The 19,983-nt window shown below is 45.7% G+C and overlaps 1 protein-coding gene across 6 annotated transcripts in view; it reads right to left on the bottom strand.

Annotated features, from left to right (window-relative positions):
* adarb1b (adenosine deaminase RNA specific B1b) overlaps positions 1–19,983 on the bottom strand; it is a 116,366-nt gene that overhangs the window by 30,578 nt on the left and 65,805 nt on the right. For 4 of the 6 annotated variants that reach the window (XM_035603673.2, XM_035603672.2, XM_035603671.2 and 1 more), the window contains one exon: positions 11,594–11,629. Coding sequence is in view for 2 of the 6 variants with exons in the window: in XM_035603670.2 (XP_035459563.1) it covers positions 10,213–10,312 (100 nt within the window). In the remaining 4 variants the exon portion in view is untranslated. Of the gene's footprint in view, positions 1–10,212; positions 10,476–11,593; positions 11,630–19,983 lie in introns of those variants that run through there. The other 2 variants (XM_035603670.2, XM_035603669.2) reach the window with 2 other exon arrangements.

Below are 19,983 nucleotides of genomic sequence, written 5' to 3'. Positions count from 1 at the left end.
ACATTTTCAGTGCCGGTTCTGGTATTGGGGTCACATTTCTGCATTCCGTGGCCTTTCGGGTAGACCACAGAAAATCGAATAAAACCAGCTTATTTATCAGGACATGCTTTACTCTGGACGTCTTGGTTGTGTGAGGATACTGACCGACTGAGCCCAGCTCACAGTTTGATGTTTATCTTTATTGACTAGGGAGATCCGGTGTTAAATATGTAACTTAATGCATTGACTCTACATTTACCCCCACGCGTTGGTCGTAAAAGGAAATAACAAAATGGTTTCAGTGATTCGAAGATAACTGGCGCTGTGCCTATCTCTGGCTGTTTCCACCGGTCAAACAACTGACCACTCAAAGCTTTGTAGGTAGCTGCATCTAATCTGATTTACTGCCTCGTGTGATGCCACTTGAGTCACGGCAGGTTCCGCCTGAGAATTCTTCGGGTCATGTGAATACCTACGAGCACAACTCACCCAAATCTCGGAGCAACTGGTCAAGTTGCATTGTGGGTAATGAAGGCAAGGTTTTGACAGAGAAGAATGCGTGGAATAAAAAGAACCAAAGAACACTGCTATCTATGCTCTACTGCAACAGCTTTACAAAATATCCATGGAAAGTTTGAACATATTATAGGAGTACAATGTTTGATCAGTGAAGTATTTCCTGTATGGCTAGCTAAAGTAGCTACATCCATGAAAAACTGTCAAAAAAAATTGACAAAATGCATTATTGTTAATCGACATGTATATAAATAACAACTTGCATTACTGTAATATAATCAACTGTCTTGATAAATGCTAACTGCTCCCTGAATGTACTATCATCAGCTGCCAGCTGGATGGATCCAGAGAAGGGCAGAAAGAGATGAAAGAAATGCGCCAACATGAACAAGATGTCAGGCTGAACGAATGAGGAGAAACAAAATAGCCAACCAGTCGGATCAACAGGCTGACATATAAAGACCGTCACAGCGAAAAGCTGAGAATAAAAATGTGGGTTGTGTGTCTACCAGCCGATATAAGCTACAAATATCTAGAGCCCTTTATCTGACCTTTACATTTATTATAGATCATAATGATTCAAGCTCCTGATAACTAGAAACTGACACATTTGTTCAGGCCTAAATTGAAGGTGATGTGTTTCGCATCAAACCAACACAGTCGCCAGGCTGATCAAAAGCAAAATCATTTAAAGCAAACAAGAAAAAAGAGAGAAATTAAGAAATGACAAATGGCAGAAATCCTTAACTGAATGATCGCAGCTGAGTATTCAACAGAACAGTGTGACAAACTATCAGACAAACAAACAAAAGTAAGAGTCTTTTGTGCAAGTCAATTATTGTTTTGCAGAGGAAATACAACTTGCTGTCCATGGGAAAGTTGGAAAATAATCAGGGGGGGAGTTGAGGTGGAGTCCAGAAAAAAACGAGAGCCGGAGGAAAGAGGGAAAGACGCAGAATGAATAAGGCCGAGAGTCTAAAACGAAGAATCGAAGATGAGGGGGAGGAGGAGATGAAAAGGGAAAAAAAGAGGGTGCAAAGGAAAAGCGAAAGAGACTGGACAGAGACAAATGGGCATGGGAAACGGCCAGTGCAGGAGAGGCCGCCCATGAGACAACCCTCTCAGCAGCCCTAACACTGACTGATAGGCCCACCGGGCAGCGCCAACACTCCAATCCATTCCTGTCTGATTTTTTCCCTTATTCTTAAAAAAAAAAAAAAAAAGTATCACATTTCAAGCCCTATCAACCAGAATGTGTATGTGAACAATGTTAAGTCACTGCTCGCAGAAATCTGCAGGATTATAGTTTGTAGTTAAATGTGAATCGTTTCATCTTGTCACTGTAAGACATTTTTTTTTCCTCCTGGGGGAAACGGTTTAAGGTATTAGAAAATCAATTAAAAGAACAATAAGGATTTCTTGCTTTCAACTCGAAGTTTTTCATTTCTTTGGCAAAGTTTTTAGTTTTACTTTTTGTTTCGTGCCATTCAGCTGCGTCTTTCCACTGAACTGACTTCACTTACATGTTGGCTGGAAGTACCTAAACAAGATGGTCCAGATCATTTAGCTCATATGACGGTAAGAGCTCCAGGAATTGTCCCTTAAAAAGACAAACGGTGAATAGATGGGCACACGTCGCAGAAGCAGCAGCCGTAAACTTAAAAGCGGAGGAGGAGCGAGAGGAACAGGAAATGACAGGGTGGGATGCAAGTGGGAACGTCGGATCATCGTCCGTGTACGCAGGTAGATAAGTGAGTGCTACTGTCACCCACCCCGCAATCCCATTACTTTCTCCAATAAAGCACTGGCAGTCCAGTGATTACCTGGAGAATGTGAAAAAGAGGAAGAATCTTAATAGAAATGTGATTCCCCCCCCCCCCTTATTGGAGAGCCAGACCTTCCCCCTCCATCTCTCTCTCTCTCTCTGTTGCCTCCTCCGGTGATGTCTCCAGGCACTGACCAGGTAATGCAGTGTAATAGGAGTACATGTGTGGGCACCGGTGGCCTAATGGAGAGGGGTCGAGCAGTGCCTGTCGTGCTGCCTGATTGAAACTGATGGGCCAAGGTATGGGGGCCACAGAGTACGGCCACCCAACACAGCCCTCCCCCCGTCTCATCAAACAGACACACATGAACATGCACACACGCACATGCACCTCAGAGTCCATTATTCAATTTGGCCCTTCTAATGACCAGTGAATTAGGCTGCCAGAAGTGATTTGGCCTTTCTGCTGGACGTACATGCTTTCCCCCCCGACTCTGCATATTAAGAGGCAGCCATTCAGCCCCTGACACTTCCGATTGAGCCTCCTCCAACCAGTGAGCTAGGCTAGAGGAGCTGGGACTGGGAAGGCGTCTGAGACGATGAAGGATAAAAAAAAAAAAATGGGGAACAAGTTCCAAGTTTGTGTAGTATGTTGAATCCCCTCAGCCTTCACAGTGTTTCCGCTTTAAACAGTTTGCGAAATTCAAAAGGCTGAAATGTCATGAAAATGGAATTACATGACTCTGCAGAGGGCTTTTGATTTGAAACAAGGGATGAGGGAAGTGGAGTCACATACGTCGGAGATTGAGAAAAAGAGGCCGATTTAACTTGCCGACACAGAGCTTGATTTTAACTACTGATGTTCACTTCGACCACGGGTGTCGAGGACTTTCTCTCCTCTCCTGACTGCAGAGATGAGAGATTTGGTTCGCCTATGCGAGGTCATCTTATCTTTCTCATGCCGGAACAGTCGATGGTTAGCCGGAGGCCGTCTCGGGGCGCCACAGTCGCAGTATTTAGGTTAGAGCTGAAAGACATTTTGCCAGACGCGCTGCGGTAAATAAAGAACATACTCAGACAGAGACACACGTGTCAATATGGAGATAGCCTTTCTGTGAGATGACGACATTATATGACGCCATGCACTGACCACTTGCTGAGCTGTGTAAGGAACCAGAAATCTCCTCAACGTTGAGCTCCTTGTAATAAATACCTCTGCCTAAGACATCTACAGTGTTCCTGATTCAACTGCATCAATTTTTCCAATACAGCGGGCGTACTTCAACACACAGGCGCCTGGACTGGCCGTCGGACACACCGGGCAAAATCCCAGAGGGCCGTCGCGTTGGGGTTTTATTTTTTTAGATAACAACCATCCACTTAATAGATGAGTAAATCAGTGTGGTACCACTGACAATATGGGGCTCTACTTCAAACAGTCGGAGAGGATGGTGTCAAGCACATGGCACAATTAGGGTGTGTCCAAATCTCCAACTGCTAGTTTAATGGCGGAAAAGGGGGTCTCTCCATCAGAAACATGGGTCAAAACTGTTAAACTTAATCTTTTAATTCGGGTCCAAAAAACACAATCCTTTTCTACTGCCTCAAGACAGCAATGCACCAACAATGGGCTTGACCACATCTCACTCTTAAGACAAATGTGCACCCAGGAGTGTTCAGATGGCCGCACATGCATTTGCTAACAACGTGGGCACTGGATGGGAAAATGAAAACACCGGTTCACCAAGGGGCTGATTTCCACCCATTGGACAGCTCTTGACGAGAGAAAGAATGAGGTTTGATTTCTGCCATTGATATAGAGATTTGTATGTAAACGGCTGTTAGTGCGAATATTGGCTGTGTAGCCCCTTTGAGGCTCACACAAATGTTGAGGACTGAAAACACATTGGTCTCACATACTGTGTGATGAAGACAATTTTAAGATGGATGTTGCATCCAAAGTGTTAACATAAGAAAAAAATAAAAGAAACATGAGGCAAAACAGATGAGCTTTGTGCTTGAATACCAGTCGTTATACAAATGGAGTGTGCGCCGCACGATACACTCATGCACTGTGGGGTGGAAAGCTGTCCCATCATTCTTTATAGATTCCTTAGGTCCCAGGTATCAGGTTTAATAATAACAAAACTCCTCTACTTTTGCTTTCTTCTCTTCAAGGTTGTTGGGCGGCTGCCTCGCCTCTTTTCACTAGGAGCTGTAAAATTTATTTGACAGCTCTGATTTATGACACGGCACAGGCACCGAGCGCCCGCGGGGGTGGGGTGGGGGTGGGGGTCGGTGGTGAGGGGGGAGTGTATGTTTGAGTGTGTTTGGAAGTGTGTGAATATTATGTGGGTGTGTGGGAGCATGCCTGGCTCACGGAGGACCACCGCTGCTGTTTGCTCAATGTTCAAGCACCTAACAGAGCGCACAGGTAAGGAACTGCTGAAAAAGTATGTGCATGTCCAGGTTCTCGTACTGTACAACTATGCGGCTGCGTGCAGAGACACACAGACATCAAGAGGAGTAGCCTCAACAGACAAGACAGTAAGAGCTACGCAAATTAAACCAAACCAGCCGCAAAACATTACATTTCCTCATGATAGACTTGGGGTGAGGTCGAAATGACCTTCCTGTCTACTATTCCTTGACCTCAGTGGAAAACGTCATGAGGACATTTCTGAAGATGGACTACAAAAAAAGCAGCGGCTCCATCCATCATTTTTCAGTGTTTTACCACTGTGTGACATCAGATGCAAATGACTGCATATGTAAATGACATGATGATATGTCATATTCATACTCTTCTACTTCTATTTCGGATTTAATATTGCATGGCGCATCACGTTAACTATATCGCTGCCGCAATGTATTGTGGGGCGTCTATATCTCCTTGCCCTGCGCATAGGAAGGTCCGGTGTACCCTATGCTAAAGGAGATAGGAAAGGAAGCATTGAAGCTCCTTTCCTGTGCATTTAGAGAATCCAGACAGCTCTTATCATGGCTGCTGATCAAATAATTCCAGGTCACTTCAAGATTTAGGAAACTTCCTAAGCCAAATTGACAATTCGACCTCACCCAAACACATTCATTTCCCGGAGACGTACTCTGACCCCAACCTTAACCACTGACATCAAATTCATCTTTTCCCCCCCCGATTGTCTGCACGCACACAAAATCACTCACCAAATGACCAGGGCGCTCTCAGCTTGTCACATCCAAGGCCTGGTTAGACACACAGGGATCCTTCTGCACAAGCAGATGGATATGTGCGCATATGCTCAAACATGTTTGTGTGTGTGTGTAGTGCAGGGGGAGGGGGGCAAGGACACAGACGCATCCATGTAGATCTGTAGCGCGCCCGTGCCCGTGGCACCGTCACCTGGGAGTTGAATTTCACACCTTGTGCCTTTGCTAACGTCAGGCGGACGGGTAGTGGTGATGGGCGGCGGGCGGAAGACAGGAAGGGAAAAGATGAAAAAGGTCCTGACAGCTGACATAGAGAGGGTGAGAATGCTCACGGAGGACTTATGTGGGGGGCTTATGTGGGGGTTTTCCCAAACAAACCTTTGCTTGGTTAAATCTAATCGCCATCACTACATGTCCTGTTCCATTACCTATGACATGAAAGCAGCAGAATAAAAAAAAAACCTTTTCCATAATCATTTGAATCTACACTACCACATCAAAATGATCTCTGTGGCGATGAAGGGAGTCGGCACAAATCCCTGCGGCAACATCCCCGCGGCTGTGAAGTGTCTCTCCGCCAGCCACACACACACCTCAGTGGTTTTGTGCAGTCTCGCTACAATGGTCTGCCCCCCCCTCCCCTGTCAAGTCTGTTACAGTCATTAGCAGCATTGCTAATCAAGGCTAATTACATTGAGACAGTCAGACACAACTCATTTCTTATCATGACAGAGTGCCGCTGCGTTTGTGGTGGCTGGAAATGCGCTGCCACTAAATGAGGCACGGCTCATAATTAACAGGTTGTTTTTTTTGTTGTTAGGTAAATTATGGCAACCGTGTTCCCCATTTGATTCCCATTGCTACTGCTGTCAAATGTTAATGGGTTTGTCTGAGCCTTTTCAAAAGCCTGTAAACATATTTCTGTGGTTACAGACAGGCGCTCAGATTATTCTAAAGGAAAGGGAAACAGCAGCGACAACTGCTGTATAAATGTATGAATATGTGAATAATTAAGGAGAGAAATTTGGGAAAAGAGTAGGAGGCTTAGGAATAAAGGGAGGGATAAGAGAAAGGTGGTGTGGGTGAGAAGGGAGTATGGATGTATATATGGTTATACAAAAAAGACAAAATATGAAAGCAGAGTCAGAGGAAAGGTCTCTTCCACAGCGATGACTGTAAGCGTCAGGCAGTGCAGCCCCCCCCTTACCCCCTTTCCCCTCCCCCTTATTCAAGTTGCAAAAGCTCATTTTGGAGATTTCGCTGACATGGCAGGAAAAGTCCTCTGTTCCCCATTTCCCATATTTCATATACGGCCCATTTGAAAGCATCGTCGGCGAGTGTCAAGGCACATGGCACATTTACGGGAGATGCACTGAAGGAACATATCACGTGGAAGATATGCTTAAGATGAGCATTTTGAAAGTCACTGTACGCACTGTATGGTAATTGTCTTATGAAGCAAAGGTGAATTAAAATCATCTACATGGTGACGGTTACACCTCCTCAGTACAGTAAGGTTTGCATCACAGAGATGCAGGTTATACTAAAGTAACAAGAGGTTTTATTCACATGGAACGATGCAAATAAAAATAACTACAGTATTATAAGCTATGTAGGAGCAATAGTAGGCCAAGGCATAACTCAAGTTGCAGTGAATGTTAACATGGGATGTGAAGAGCAGACATTTTGACTCGTCATAGTAGGTAAAGCACATTCAAGAGACCTAGTACTGTACGTCATGACAGTGTGTCAGAGTCAGCATGAACAATACCAGCTCTTAATGGAATGGAAAAAAAATATTCACTTTATTACTTACATATGTGAGGTTGTGTGGATGCCTTTTTTTTTTTTAGGTTCCTGTTGTTGGGGAAATATGTTTCAAGGCGAGGTTTCCGGTTCCGTTTAGGAAACGTAATATCAGTGATGTAATGTAAATAAATACCTTTAATTGTGTATAAAGCTATATTATTTGTATTTGCACTACTATGCTATGTTATATGTCTATTCCAGTGATTGTACTTTTTACATCACTGCTTATTTTGACATTTACCATTTTAATTACTTAAGTTAAATGCAAAAAAACAATAAAAGATCGGAGTACATCTTCTACCACTGTATGATTAAAAATTGATTCAGACTGGTCACAATGAATGTGATGATGATCAAACTGTAGGTCCCAAACTGGGTTTGAAAAATAGCAGCCAACCTGGCTTAATAAAGAGAAAATTCTGGAGAGACCTGCTCAGCATTTGGGAAATTGTGTGGATATGCGATATCCAAACTGAGCTGGACAATTGAGGACTGGAACGTCTTCTCGGGACAGTGTGTGTGTGCATCAACTGTACTTGATCGACAGCTACCTTACTCTCCGGTTAGCTCTGTTGCACTTGTTAGGTGCACGGGACAAATTACAGCTCCGTCTTTCTTACTGGTCCACTGAGTCTGGCCGTGACATCACGTCACCTTTACCTTGAACAGAGGTCTTATTAGTCAGAAGGTGAAATCACATGGAGACTTGACTTCAACGGAGCCACTGATAAGATGTCCGCTCCAAAAAACAACAACACTATAATAACATTTTATATTGCATCTTTATGTAAAAAAAATGTTAAAATTCATCGTTTAACAGCAGACGCCCTAAAGCCCCCTAAAACGAATTCTGCCAATGAGCTGCTTTGACGTGACATTTTCCTCAAAATGCAATGAAACAAATCTCTTTCAAGCAATAAAACGAGGTCAAAAGTTGAAGTGTAGAGAGATTCTGTTTAGGGCCGCGCCGTGGATTAATGCTTTACGGAAAGATGGCTCCTCAAGAAAAACGCCGACCCTGGCCAGCCCTGCGTCGACATGCCGAGTGCCCTTGTGGAAGACACTGATCCACACTTAATGGACTGTCCAGTCCAGCGGTGCGGCGCCGACCCGGCCCCCGCCTTCGCCGTTCGGGCGAACGGAGATTTCCTTCAGTCAGTGTCACATTATTCCGCTGATGACTGTCTCAAGTAAGTGTGTGACCCCCCCCCCCCCCATCTCGACTCGGGTTAGCCGCTTACCCCACCCGGGCCGCTCCGAGGAGCTGGAGCGCAATAAGCAACTTATCAGCGGGCTTCCAGTGTGAGGCATTAAAGCGCCCTGAGAGGGAGAAACAGACCGACACTTGGTCCGAAAGCCCTCCTTAGTCATCATCGTTTCCCCTCGGCGTGGTGAAAAAGTGCCACTTTCATTCCCCCGGGGATAAGGGAGAGTGAAAAGGCGGGAAACGGACCTGGTGTCATGCTGATGGACGCAGGCGCCCGCCGGCCTGAGCGGAGGCCGGGGTGTGCGAATCTGAGGCGCTCAAAATGCACCATCAGCAGTGGTCGGATTTACTTGGATGAATGGACGCGGCTCGACCGGGGGGGGGGGGGGGGGCTGCGGTGTGGCGGGGAGGTTGGAGGGTGTCAAAGCAAGTGGCGGAGACATGGCTAATGCTTCCAGTGAGCTGTGGCCACCTAAGTAATTACTACCGTCGCTGTTAGGCTAATCCCCGGAGGAGAGGAGCAAACTCAGGAGAGTGTGGCTTAGAGCCGCGGCGGGGGCTCCCGTCACTTGACTTCAATTACTGAGAGACACAGACCTGTCTCGCTCAGAGAGAGAGTGTGTGTGTGTGTGTGTGTGTGTGTGTGTGTGTGTGTGTTGGTGTGTGTGTGTGTGTGAGAGAGAGAGAGAGAGAGAGAGAAAATTTGAAAACCAATCACTTTATAGATAAATAATTCCGATTCACTAAAAGAAAAAAACTGTTATCTTCGACTAAGCAGGATGCACAGTCGTACAAAAAAATGCGTCTTCAATAAAGAGAGCACTATCACAAATGTAATTTTCTTTTAGACAACTCAAGTTGTTCTCCACGTTGGTTTCCAACAAGCAGACGGACCGCACAATGGAGACGTATGGCTGAAACACACACACATATATATATATATATATATATATATATGTATATACATATATATATCAAAAAGGAGAGCCCGTTTCTCAAAGACATCACTCTTCCTCTCATATGGATTGACGGGTCTTTTAATACTCGTCCGAATGCAAGATTCAAGATCGTCATATTTTCCCATGGGTGTGTCGCAGAGTTTTGTCCGCTTAGGACAAATGTAGTGTTTGAATCCAGCCGAGGATCTTTGTTACGTGCCCAACTCTCTCTCGAACCCGTGTTCCCCGTTTCTCTCGACCGCTAACACATGGCAAAAAGATGGAAAACATAACCTGAAAATATTTTTTGTATTCTTTAGTTTGTAAAACTTAAAGTAAAACAAGTCTAGAATTGTATTAATGGTCATACAGTATAATGCTCCATTTTTATCTATAGATACATTTCTTCAATTATAAGTGCACACTCTATTCTAATGGTGGGACTGAAAGTTACTGACACATCATTTAATATCTTTTATACATTGCTATAACGGAATACAGACATACAAATATAGAAAAAAGGACTACTTTGCTAAGTAAAGTATGAGGAAGTTGTGGTCAAATTCAGACAAATTCTAAAAATCAAACGAAATGTCTGCTCCTACACGTTCGAACAGATTTTCACAGCAGCCTGCTGATGCTCGGGAGTCGACCCAACGAGTGAAACAGATAGTGGGTTACAGTAAGTGCACAGCTCTCCTCCCCACACCTGTTACTACATACAGTACGACAGAGTCTCCAACAACAACAACAACAACAACAACAAGCCAGCTCAGCAGCGCTCTCGGTGTACGAACCGCCGCCGTTACCTTTGCGTTCCGAGCGTTTCTTGCGCCTCCTCTTGAACCTGCGGCGGATCAGGCAGTGGTAGGAGTCCAGATTGGGTGCGCCGCTGGTGAGAAGGGCCATGCCTCTGTCTGCACTCGCACCGTGATAAAAACGAACTGAGCGGCTCTCTAGAACTTGGGCTGCTGGTTGATCTCGCCGAGAACACTTTGCCTGTGGTCCCTCACCTCGCGCGACTAATGCTCTCTCTCGCACCTTGCGCTGTCAAGCTATTGACATTCAGAGAGCCAAACTCCACACACCTGCAGCGTGTCTTTGTTTCTACTTTAGCCGTCCGCCTCGTATCCCAACTCTCTTTCCCTCTTTCCCTCCCTCCCTCCCTTTCCTCCTCCTCCTCCTCCTCCTCCTCTCGTCATCTCTCTCCTCTGTTGACTCCATGCCTGCCCTATCGGTGGGCGGAGAGGGGAGGCGAGGGGAGGGGGGAGTGCGAAGAAGAAGGAGGGGATTCTCACAGGAGAGACACTCGTGTTCTCGGATGGTTGTGAATCAGCCCACACCGAGCAGAATCAGACTCCCTTACCTGTCTAATCCCCGCTCAAGGTAACTGACATCTTCAGCGAGTGAAAACAACTTCACCTCCCCCGCCCCCCCTCTGCTATACAGTATATCACACATTTTCAGTGGCTGTACTGCACGACTGTGCTGAATATGTTTTTGCAGTAAAAAAAAGAAAGACTAAGAATATGCTCATACAATCACACACAGTACGTACAGTACAAACATATCATTAAAATGCACACTGTAAAACCTTCTAATATTATGTTATATATACAGTTGGTTTTTTTTTTTAACCATTTGGCTCCTTTCCCCTCCTACTATATCTTAATGATTTAGATTTATTGTGCCCCCTCTACGAGGCTCACCAAGAGAGGAAGGATGAGAGGCAACGCAGAAAGAAATACTCTGCCTCCCTCTAGTGGTCATCTTCTGTAATTACACCTGCGATGGCAGCAGAGCACCACTTTTTTCAGCTGTAGTGGGAAGTGGTCTGCATTTGTAGTGCTATTGACTGTCCAAAGTGCTTCACACTACAGGTCACATGCACACACACATTCATACAGCGCTTTACTGACACACACACACACACGCAAACTGAGGGAATAGGGCAGGGGGCAATTTGGGGTTTGGCTGAGGGCCCACTGATGATGCTAATTGTGTTTGATTTGAGATCACTGTTTGAATTTAATATAGGAGACAAAGAAAAAAAAAATATATAAAAAAGTCTTTATTAAGCACCGATTCAAGACATTTTGTAGGGGACAAAGACAGAAAAAAGGAAAGAAATATAACTTGAAAACCTGACGGGGGGAAAGCAGCGAGAGAAAGAGAAAAACAACAACTTACCTTTGGCTCTGGTGCGAAGTCTGCGATTGTAAAAACCTGACGGGGAGAAAGACAAGATGTTCCGAGTCAGTAAACAGCATGGATGTTGGCCGACCGCAGAGTTACTGTCAAAGATCTGGATTCAAGACAGTTGGAGGAGAAAAACGTGTAAAAGGACCCAAGGCGAATGCACTTATTCGTGGAAGACACAGAGGGCAAAGGGAAGTGGGAGTGTGCTTCAGTGACAGTGCTTATTCAGCCAGGTTTCCACATCAGAAAGACGTTTCCCTGTTAGAAGAGCTCTGTCTGTTTCTGGACGGCTACAGCCATTGTGGGGGAGTCGAGACTCATCGGTTTTCTTGGATCGACTCGTGTGTCACGAATTGTAAGGACTAAGGACTAACCTCCACAAATATTCCAATATATAATATGTATTCCACAGTTTGTACATGTTGAGTTTTAACAGGAGTATTCCTCATCACAAAAGTTTACTACGGTGAGAAAACCGCGCGGCTCGGTGGCTGCTCGAGCCTCAACCGACTTAAAAAGAAATTCACAGCCACGCCGATAACTATTTCTCCTAAAAGCGACAGTAACGTGCTTACATGTTTAAACAGTAACTCAAATATTGCTGCCTTTAACTCATACAGTTCTTAAACAAACATGAATTTAAATGAATTATCAATAGCTGACCCTTTTTAACAAATTGCCTTGAATTTAATGAATGAAACTACATATTGAACATCCAATTTACATAGTACTTCACTAGTAACTAAAGTACTAAAAGTACTAAACAAGGTATAAACCTATTCAAACTCAACACGTGGAGATGTGACTTGGCTCCCACAGCCGTTGTTGGAAGTAATGGAATGTGCGTGTGTTTCCAGGTGAAGTGACTGAGTCTATTTATCTAGCTGGAAAACATGTTTCCAATTAATTCACAGCGATATAAAACGCTGTGCTATTTAAAGGCATGGCATTTAGCCGTTACCAAGAGAGTCCACCGTGGCAGGTTTATGTATGTGGCCCGTTGTTACACAGAACACTGATCTCAATCACAATCACTTACAAAGAATACATGGTTACGTGACGAAAACGTTGCTCCTTGAACAGAACTAGTCTACGGCCTTTATTTAATCTGACTGCTAACAACCGCACGGTTTAAGGCGCGCGGAGCAGGAAACCTGGGTCATTATTCCCACTGGTCCAACAGCGTTCACCGTTTCATCAGCCGACTGGAATTTTTAGAGCAGATAAATATTTACATTGAGGGTTAGGTTAACGGCACGGCAGGCTGCGGCGACAACTTGAGGGAAAATGTGTAGTTTAAAGTGAGTCTCCTGCACAGGACATCCTGTATGTTCCAGTCCCGAGGAGAGACCGTGTTTTCAAAAGCAAACGAGGACGCGTCGGGGTGCTACAACGCGTTTGTAAGGGTATGAGGAAGTCGGTTCTGGGACAGTGCACCGTAGCGGGACAGTGATTCTGAACATGCAGACAAAGCAGCTGAAGAGCTGTCAATGGACCACCCCTCTGCTGTTCTTCTTCTTCTTCAGGACAGGCCCGATCGGTCACTTGCTAAAGAACTAGCGCAAACACTAAAATACAATATCCAAAAAGGTCCGGCTCTGGGTCCCACACGCCGAAACCGATGGACCTGGGCCGGGGGCCTGGAACAACGATTGCTCCTTTTCTGCGAGTGCTCTTTGCCACTTACTAGTTTAACGACTTAGCTGATTTTGGAGGGAACCGAGGAGCTTGACCAAACGTTTGTTGTGGAGAGGCCGTAGGAGGCCGGAACCTGGTTATCTTAAAATGTCCGAGACGGACTCAAGGGCAACATCCTTCTATACAGTCCTACTAATTACATACCTAAATACTGTATGCATGTAAGTATGATGTATGCATTCTCGGGCTGGGTGTCACTACTGATTTCCTGAATTGGTTCGATTCAGATTCACAAGGTCCCGACTCCGTCCGATTCATTTAGAGATATTTCAGTTCCAATGCCAATTCTTCTTGTTCATGACAGAGGTTTTCACAGAACTAATGCTGCGGATGGATGCACTTATTTTATTAAACATGACCCACACAGTCAACAGTGCAACTCTACAGCATAGCTGTAGGTGTTAATTCAAGTACTGTAATGTGCACATTTCCGCAGTGAAAGGGTCAAAACAATATCTGTACAGTTCCACCGGGTCGCCACGGCAACCACCAGCCTATTTGCCGGCTTTCATGTGGAAAAATATCGTTGGGGCGGTCACGCGAGACTAACGCAAAGGATATAGGAAATGGCATATACTAAAAGTTCCATCCGTGGATTTTATGAATAGATATCTGATGATTGAAATTGAGATCGACATGAGTCGGGCAATCCATTTGTTTTTTTAAAACTCAGCCCTAATGCCTTCATTTAGCAGCGTAACAAAGTTGCACTTTTCATATTTATTATACCTACTGAAATTCTTACTCTGACATGTGAAGAAGTGGGATGAGAAGCATCGCGGGAAGCTCGCAGAATGATAACTTCAAAATAATAATAGTAAATCTAGAGACAAGTGTGGGGGGGGGGGGGGGGGAGCCTTAAAGCTCCATAGGCTATGGAGCCTATGGAGCCTTCGTCTCCCTCAAGATATGAGGGAGACGAAGAAATAGAGACAGAAACGCTAAACAAAATTAAAAGGGGGATAATTTTATATATATATATATATATATATATATATATATATATATATATAAATATATATATATGCATATAATATTTGAGTGTGAACTGTAAGATAAAGAATGGGGCAAAGCAGGACAGCTAGGTGGAGATGAAGAGAATGGAGGTGAAGCGAGGTAAAGGTAACATCAGGTGAAGAGAAAAGGTTCCCAGGGTAAAGTAGGGTCTCCCCCCGTAGCCCTGCGGGACCATTTAAGGTCAATGAGGCTTTCTTAATTACTCCCCCACAGCTTGATATAAAACGTTCTTAAAAAACAAATTACAGTTTTTTTGGGGGAGGCGGCTTGCCAATTACACACACGAAGTCAAACTGAGCAGAACGCGGGAGGGAAGGAAACAAGTCCAACAGAGAGAGGGTTTTATGGCGACTGGTTAGAACGGGAGAAAGCAACAAAAAAAAAAAAAAAAGGGATAGAGAGTCAGACGACGGATTCAGGATACGAGCTGTGGGACAGCACGAGAAGAGAGGGGAGACGGTGGAACCTAAATATACTCCAGGCACAAATTCATTCATACTTCTGTGCCCGAGCCAACCATAACTGCGGCCGGCCGAGTCTCGCCACAGCTGCCTCGGCCGTGTTGTGTTACTTCTGTTTTCTGAAAGGGAGCCACTCCGCTTCCCTTCCCATTTTCGTTCACAGCGGCCGCGCAAAGCGCTGCAGACGTGGGAGAGTCGGCGCGCGCTCCGCAGAGACCCCCCCCCCCCCCCAAACCGTGTGTGTGTGCGTGTTGTTCCACCGGCGGAGAGCTTATACCCGTCGCTCCGTCTCTCTTGGCGTTCCGCGAAGCACGCCGAATGGACAAGGGGAGAGAGAGGCTGCGGTTGTGAAGCCGATGCTCTGCGGTGTCGAACTTATCCAGACTGAACGGAAAAAAGGCGTTCCGGACTCGAATAACAACTCAGAGTCCCGGTGGCCTTTGCAGCGGTTTGAGGGGCGAAACACAATCGCCGACAAAAAAAGCAACCCCTTAAACAGGCGAGGAAATCCAGGCTACTGTGGTGAGCCCCGTCTGATGGTTGGTACATGCACAGTCCACTAAAAACAGACCGAATAGGAACAGTTCATTTTGATTGTATTATTGTTTCTCAAGCCAGGGTCAGGGAGCTCAGCATCACCAGGTTCAGGTTTTGCAGATTTCAATGTGTTAACCCCTGCCACAAAGTTCGCCCACAAGCAAACGGAAACATGCTGCGACAGTTTCACACAACACAAGCGGCCGGCGCGGGGGAGTCGCGTCGAGACGGGGTCAAGCGCATTCAAATCACACGTTGACATTGTAACATTTACACCGAGTGAACGGGAGACCTCCGGCTACGGCAAAACAAAGTTCGCTCATTAGTATTTATAAGCTTTCCTCGTTAAAATCGAGGGACTAAAAAAGCAGGAGCCATCAGGCTACCGAGAGAAAGCTTGAAGCGGGCACTCGGAGAAAAAGAAAGGGGGAAACAAAAACCTCAGCGTGTTCTCTTAGTTGCTGATAAAAGACATTTTTTCCCCTCTCCTTTTAGAAACAAGCGTGCGCCCTGTTTTCCCCAAGTCACTGCGGAGAGAAGCGACTAAAATCGGACACGTGAGCGCGTCCCGCGGTGCCTGAATACCTGAGCGCGAAGGCAGATGAAAGATGACCAGGGCGGGAGCGGCTTTTAGAGATGAGAGGCGGTGTGTGTGTGTGTGTGTGTGTGTGTGTGTGTGTGCGTGCGTGCGTGCGTGCGTGAGCTGTGGTCATAATAGGGGCCTAATAGGCGCGGACCTCCTTCTGGCTCTCTGCAAAACACCGGGCGGAGGGCAGTGGGTGGATGGAAACTGATACGGGAGCTTCGATTAACTTGACAGAGGTGATTAGAAGTCGACGGCGGAGGAGCAAAAAGCCATCCGAGACCAGGCTGCAACCAGAAACCGAGGCGGAGAGGTTGATTACGAAAGAGAGACAGGAAGCCAGTCGCCTGCACACGATACGAGGAGGAGAATGCGTGACTGTAAACCTCGTCTCCCGGTCGTCAGCCAAAAAAATCAGGCCATTGGCTTGCTAACCACTGGCCACACGCACGCACGCACGCACGCGCACACACGCACACGCACACACACACAGGGTCCTGATAAGCCATTATAGGTACCCCTCCCTCTGACCTAGCTTTTTCTCACACAGACATACACACACGCACGCCTACACGCCTGCACGCACGCAAGCACTCACGCACGCACGCACGCACGCACACGCACACACACAGGGACACAGTTTTGATTAATGCATCACTTAATTACGTGTGTGTGTAATAATTCAAAGGGAGATAGGAGCTGGATCACCATGTTCTGTCTCTCTCCATCGTGACTGTCTGGCAATGTTTTTGTTTTACCCACACTTGTCCAGCAGAGGGCAGTGATGCTTACAAGATGAGAAACGCTGTGCAGCATTGACACACTGGAACAGAGGATTTTTTTCTTTGTTTTTTTATCTGCTCGCATCTTTGTATCACATTTTCAAGACGCCGTTGCATGCTGCTTATATCCTTGAACATATAGAGGGAGGTCAAATATTTAAGTGGAGGTGTACTTTGCCTTTCCCACACTGACAGTTGTGGTCATCTGGGGTCGCAGTGTGCAGCTCCCAGGTATCAGTGTGTGGAAAATAATCGGAATAAATGATTACACATATGATCCAAAATGGCACAAGCTTCAGCAAAAGGAGCCGAGTATGGGAACATGTAAGATCAAGCACTCCTCACACACTGAGGGTGAACATTGTTTTAGAGCGGCTGCCAATGCACAAAGAATAGAAAAAAAAATAATAGATACAGTCACTCTGTTCTGGCAGTTTTCACTTTCGAAATGAGGCAACGGGTCTTCGGCAAGGACTTAAATAAAAAAGTGGTATCTGCTTGGGGTGTTCAAAGGGTTGTGGCTAAGGAGTGGTTTAGTGGTTTCCTAGCTGTACATTTCTGTATTCAGATCCATGTTCTTGTATCATAAGAAAAGGGTTCTGTGAGGCTGAATTGAAGAAATTCTTGGTAGTCAACGTGAGAGGTGATTATTTCCGTGCTGGGCAGAATTCACAATGCAAAGAGATGTGAAGTGGCTACATGTTATTTCCAGTCCTATTTGTCACAGTGCAGAGCTCCAAAAGGACAGCGCGTTGCCAGAATCGTGGAGGTTGCATGAGGTGCAGGGGACTGGCAGAGTCTCCAGTGGCTGTGTCACTTCATTATGTCTATTAAAAAAAAAGAAGAAGAAGATGCATTTCAATGTTTAGTACGTGACAGAGAGATGTGCTCAGCCCCCGAGAGAGATGCCAGCGTCTTGGCTTAGCACTGTGGGAAGCCAGTGAGGGATTAGCCTCGATACCGCACCAGTGACACCTATTGGTTGGTGTGCCGCGGCCTCCCGATGACGCTGCACTGCGGCAGGCGATGAGGCAGCGGGGCGACTCCACATGTATCAGAGGAACCACCTGGCCTCGACACACCCGCCAACAGTGAGAGATAGCACGGCCTGCACTGCACGGTGGAATGGCCAGTCGGAAACCAGGGAAAATCGCAAAGAACACATACACGTAAGCTCATGTACTTTTCACATACTGCAAGTATGCACCTTTTTTCAGGAAAAATCGTTAGCATTGGCCATCACCAGGCCACTTGCAAGACAGAACTGAGCTTTAACATACTCTATAAGGTAGCTATCCCATTACCATGGACATAAACACTGTGACAGCAGTGTAATGTGAGGGAACACACACCCACATTTACACACAACTATGGCTGCAACTAACGCTTATTTTCATTGTCGATTAATCTGTCCATTATTTTCTCTCGATTAATCGATTGGTTGTTTGGTCCGTAAAAAGGCCATGAAATGGTGAAAAATGTCGATCGTTTTTCCAATGCCACCAAGAGAATGTCTTGTTTACTGTCAAAGAGGAGCAAAGAAACCATAAAATATTCACATTTGAGAAGCTGAGATCAGAGAATTTTGAACTTTCCCCCCCATGAAAACTACCGTAACCCATTAACCAACTACCAACACAGTTGCCGATTAATTAAGTCATCGATAATTAGCTGTTGCAGCTCCACACACAACCATCTACAAATACATAAACAAAGGAAACTGAAACAAAGTTATACTCTTGTGAATTCTAGTGGCATCCAAAGAAAACCCCTATCATCTATCAGCCGCTACATTTTCCCCGTGTGTCACTCCAAACAAGAGCGTGCTCCGGCTCTCAACAAGCTGACCTGTAAATAGGAATGACTTCCTTCTTTCCTTGGGAGTTCCCTTTCGGTTTCCCAGGACTACCATCGGCCCCCACCGCTGGGTGCGGTCCCCTCCTTAACCAACACTCTGCGACGGATCCACTCCGCTGCTTGTGGCTTTGGTCGTTTTTTTGGGGGGGTTTTTTTCTTCAGCTGGGGCTTGACCGGCGGTGGCGTCTGTTCACGTATACATTATCTTGTTTGCGTGCATGTGTTGCTCAACGTCGGCATGGGAAAAACAACGGGTCGCCCTGTTTTAGGGCCCCCTCTGGCAAAATATATACGCGGAGGGCAAAGCTACCAATCTGCGAGAGAGGAAGGGAACCTGGGAGGAGAAGAAGCAGGAGCCTCCAAGATCCACTCACACCGCAGCCTTTGACGACTGTTTATGAAGTGTTATATCATATTTTACAGGCTTTAACCAATGTTTCATACCAATACAGATTGACAGGGATGTCATTACATACATGTCCATAGTGCCTATTACAGACAGACATCATATCCCCCCCAACTCTCCAATGCATCTCTATTTCCCTATTGAGATTTGACTAACAACTCGAGGTGCTCTGCAGAGCACCAATCAAACGCAAGCTATTTTGACGATGTTCCACAGTTGTCGTGCCGCTTCGCTTGTCAACTCGGTCTCAGCTGAGCTGCTGCAAGCAACATTTTGACAACAATCACAGGGAAATCCTTAGTAAAAAAAAAAATAAGGAGAGAGAGAGAGAGAGAAAAAAAAAAAGCATGTCGTCATGGCAACACAGCCAAAATCCGAGTCGGCTGCTCAGGTTCCAGTTGTAAGTAGGCTGCGTGGTGCTGTGTGTAATTTTGGAACATTCAGATCAATTCACTGTCTCCGTGTGCTCGCTGTTCGTGGTGCTGAGGAAGGTGCAGGTGGGAAATATATAACTGGGCTATTTTTTTTTGTTGAAGTGCAAATGTGACACAAATGGGCCAGAAAATATCAACACAATGTACGTGTTTTGCATGACCCATAATGGGAAGCGGCTCCTTTCAAGGAAAATAGATTGATGGAAAACGGTGCGGCTGAGAGTATCAAACACAAACACACTACACACACGTGTTTAGCTGCTCATAATCTGCAACAGAATTTCTACCCTGCGTTCCATCATGCTGAACCGCAAAGCATTTCTCCACACTTTTAATAGCCCCCCCCCCCGTCTTACTACATGTTAGAACACAGACGTCAGCATTTTCTCGTATGACGAATGAGCCCCTGCTCTCGGCCAATTTATCTTTCTACCCAGCTGCGTGCCCTTGTTAGCGGGACAACTTCCCATTTCCCGTGTTACAGAGACGAAGGGGGAAAACGTGAGGTCACAGGAAAAGAAATGGATCTAGTCTCAGGGGGGGTGGGACAAAAAAAGACACGGGTATTTTTTACTATCAAAGCAAACACTGATGTAGTGGTTGGCC

The sequence above is a fragment of the Scophthalmus maximus genome, chromosome 14, assembly GCF_022379125.1.
Source record: "Scophthalmus maximus strain ysfricsl-2021 chromosome 14, ASM2237912v1, whole genome shotgun sequence".
In the NCBI taxonomy this organism is placed as follows: domain Eukaryota; kingdom Metazoa; phylum Chordata; class Actinopteri; order Pleuronectiformes; family Scophthalmidae; genus Scophthalmus; species Scophthalmus maximus.
The sequence above is the reverse complement of the archived record's forward strand: the minus strand, read 5'-3'. Positions and strand labels throughout refer to the sequence as shown.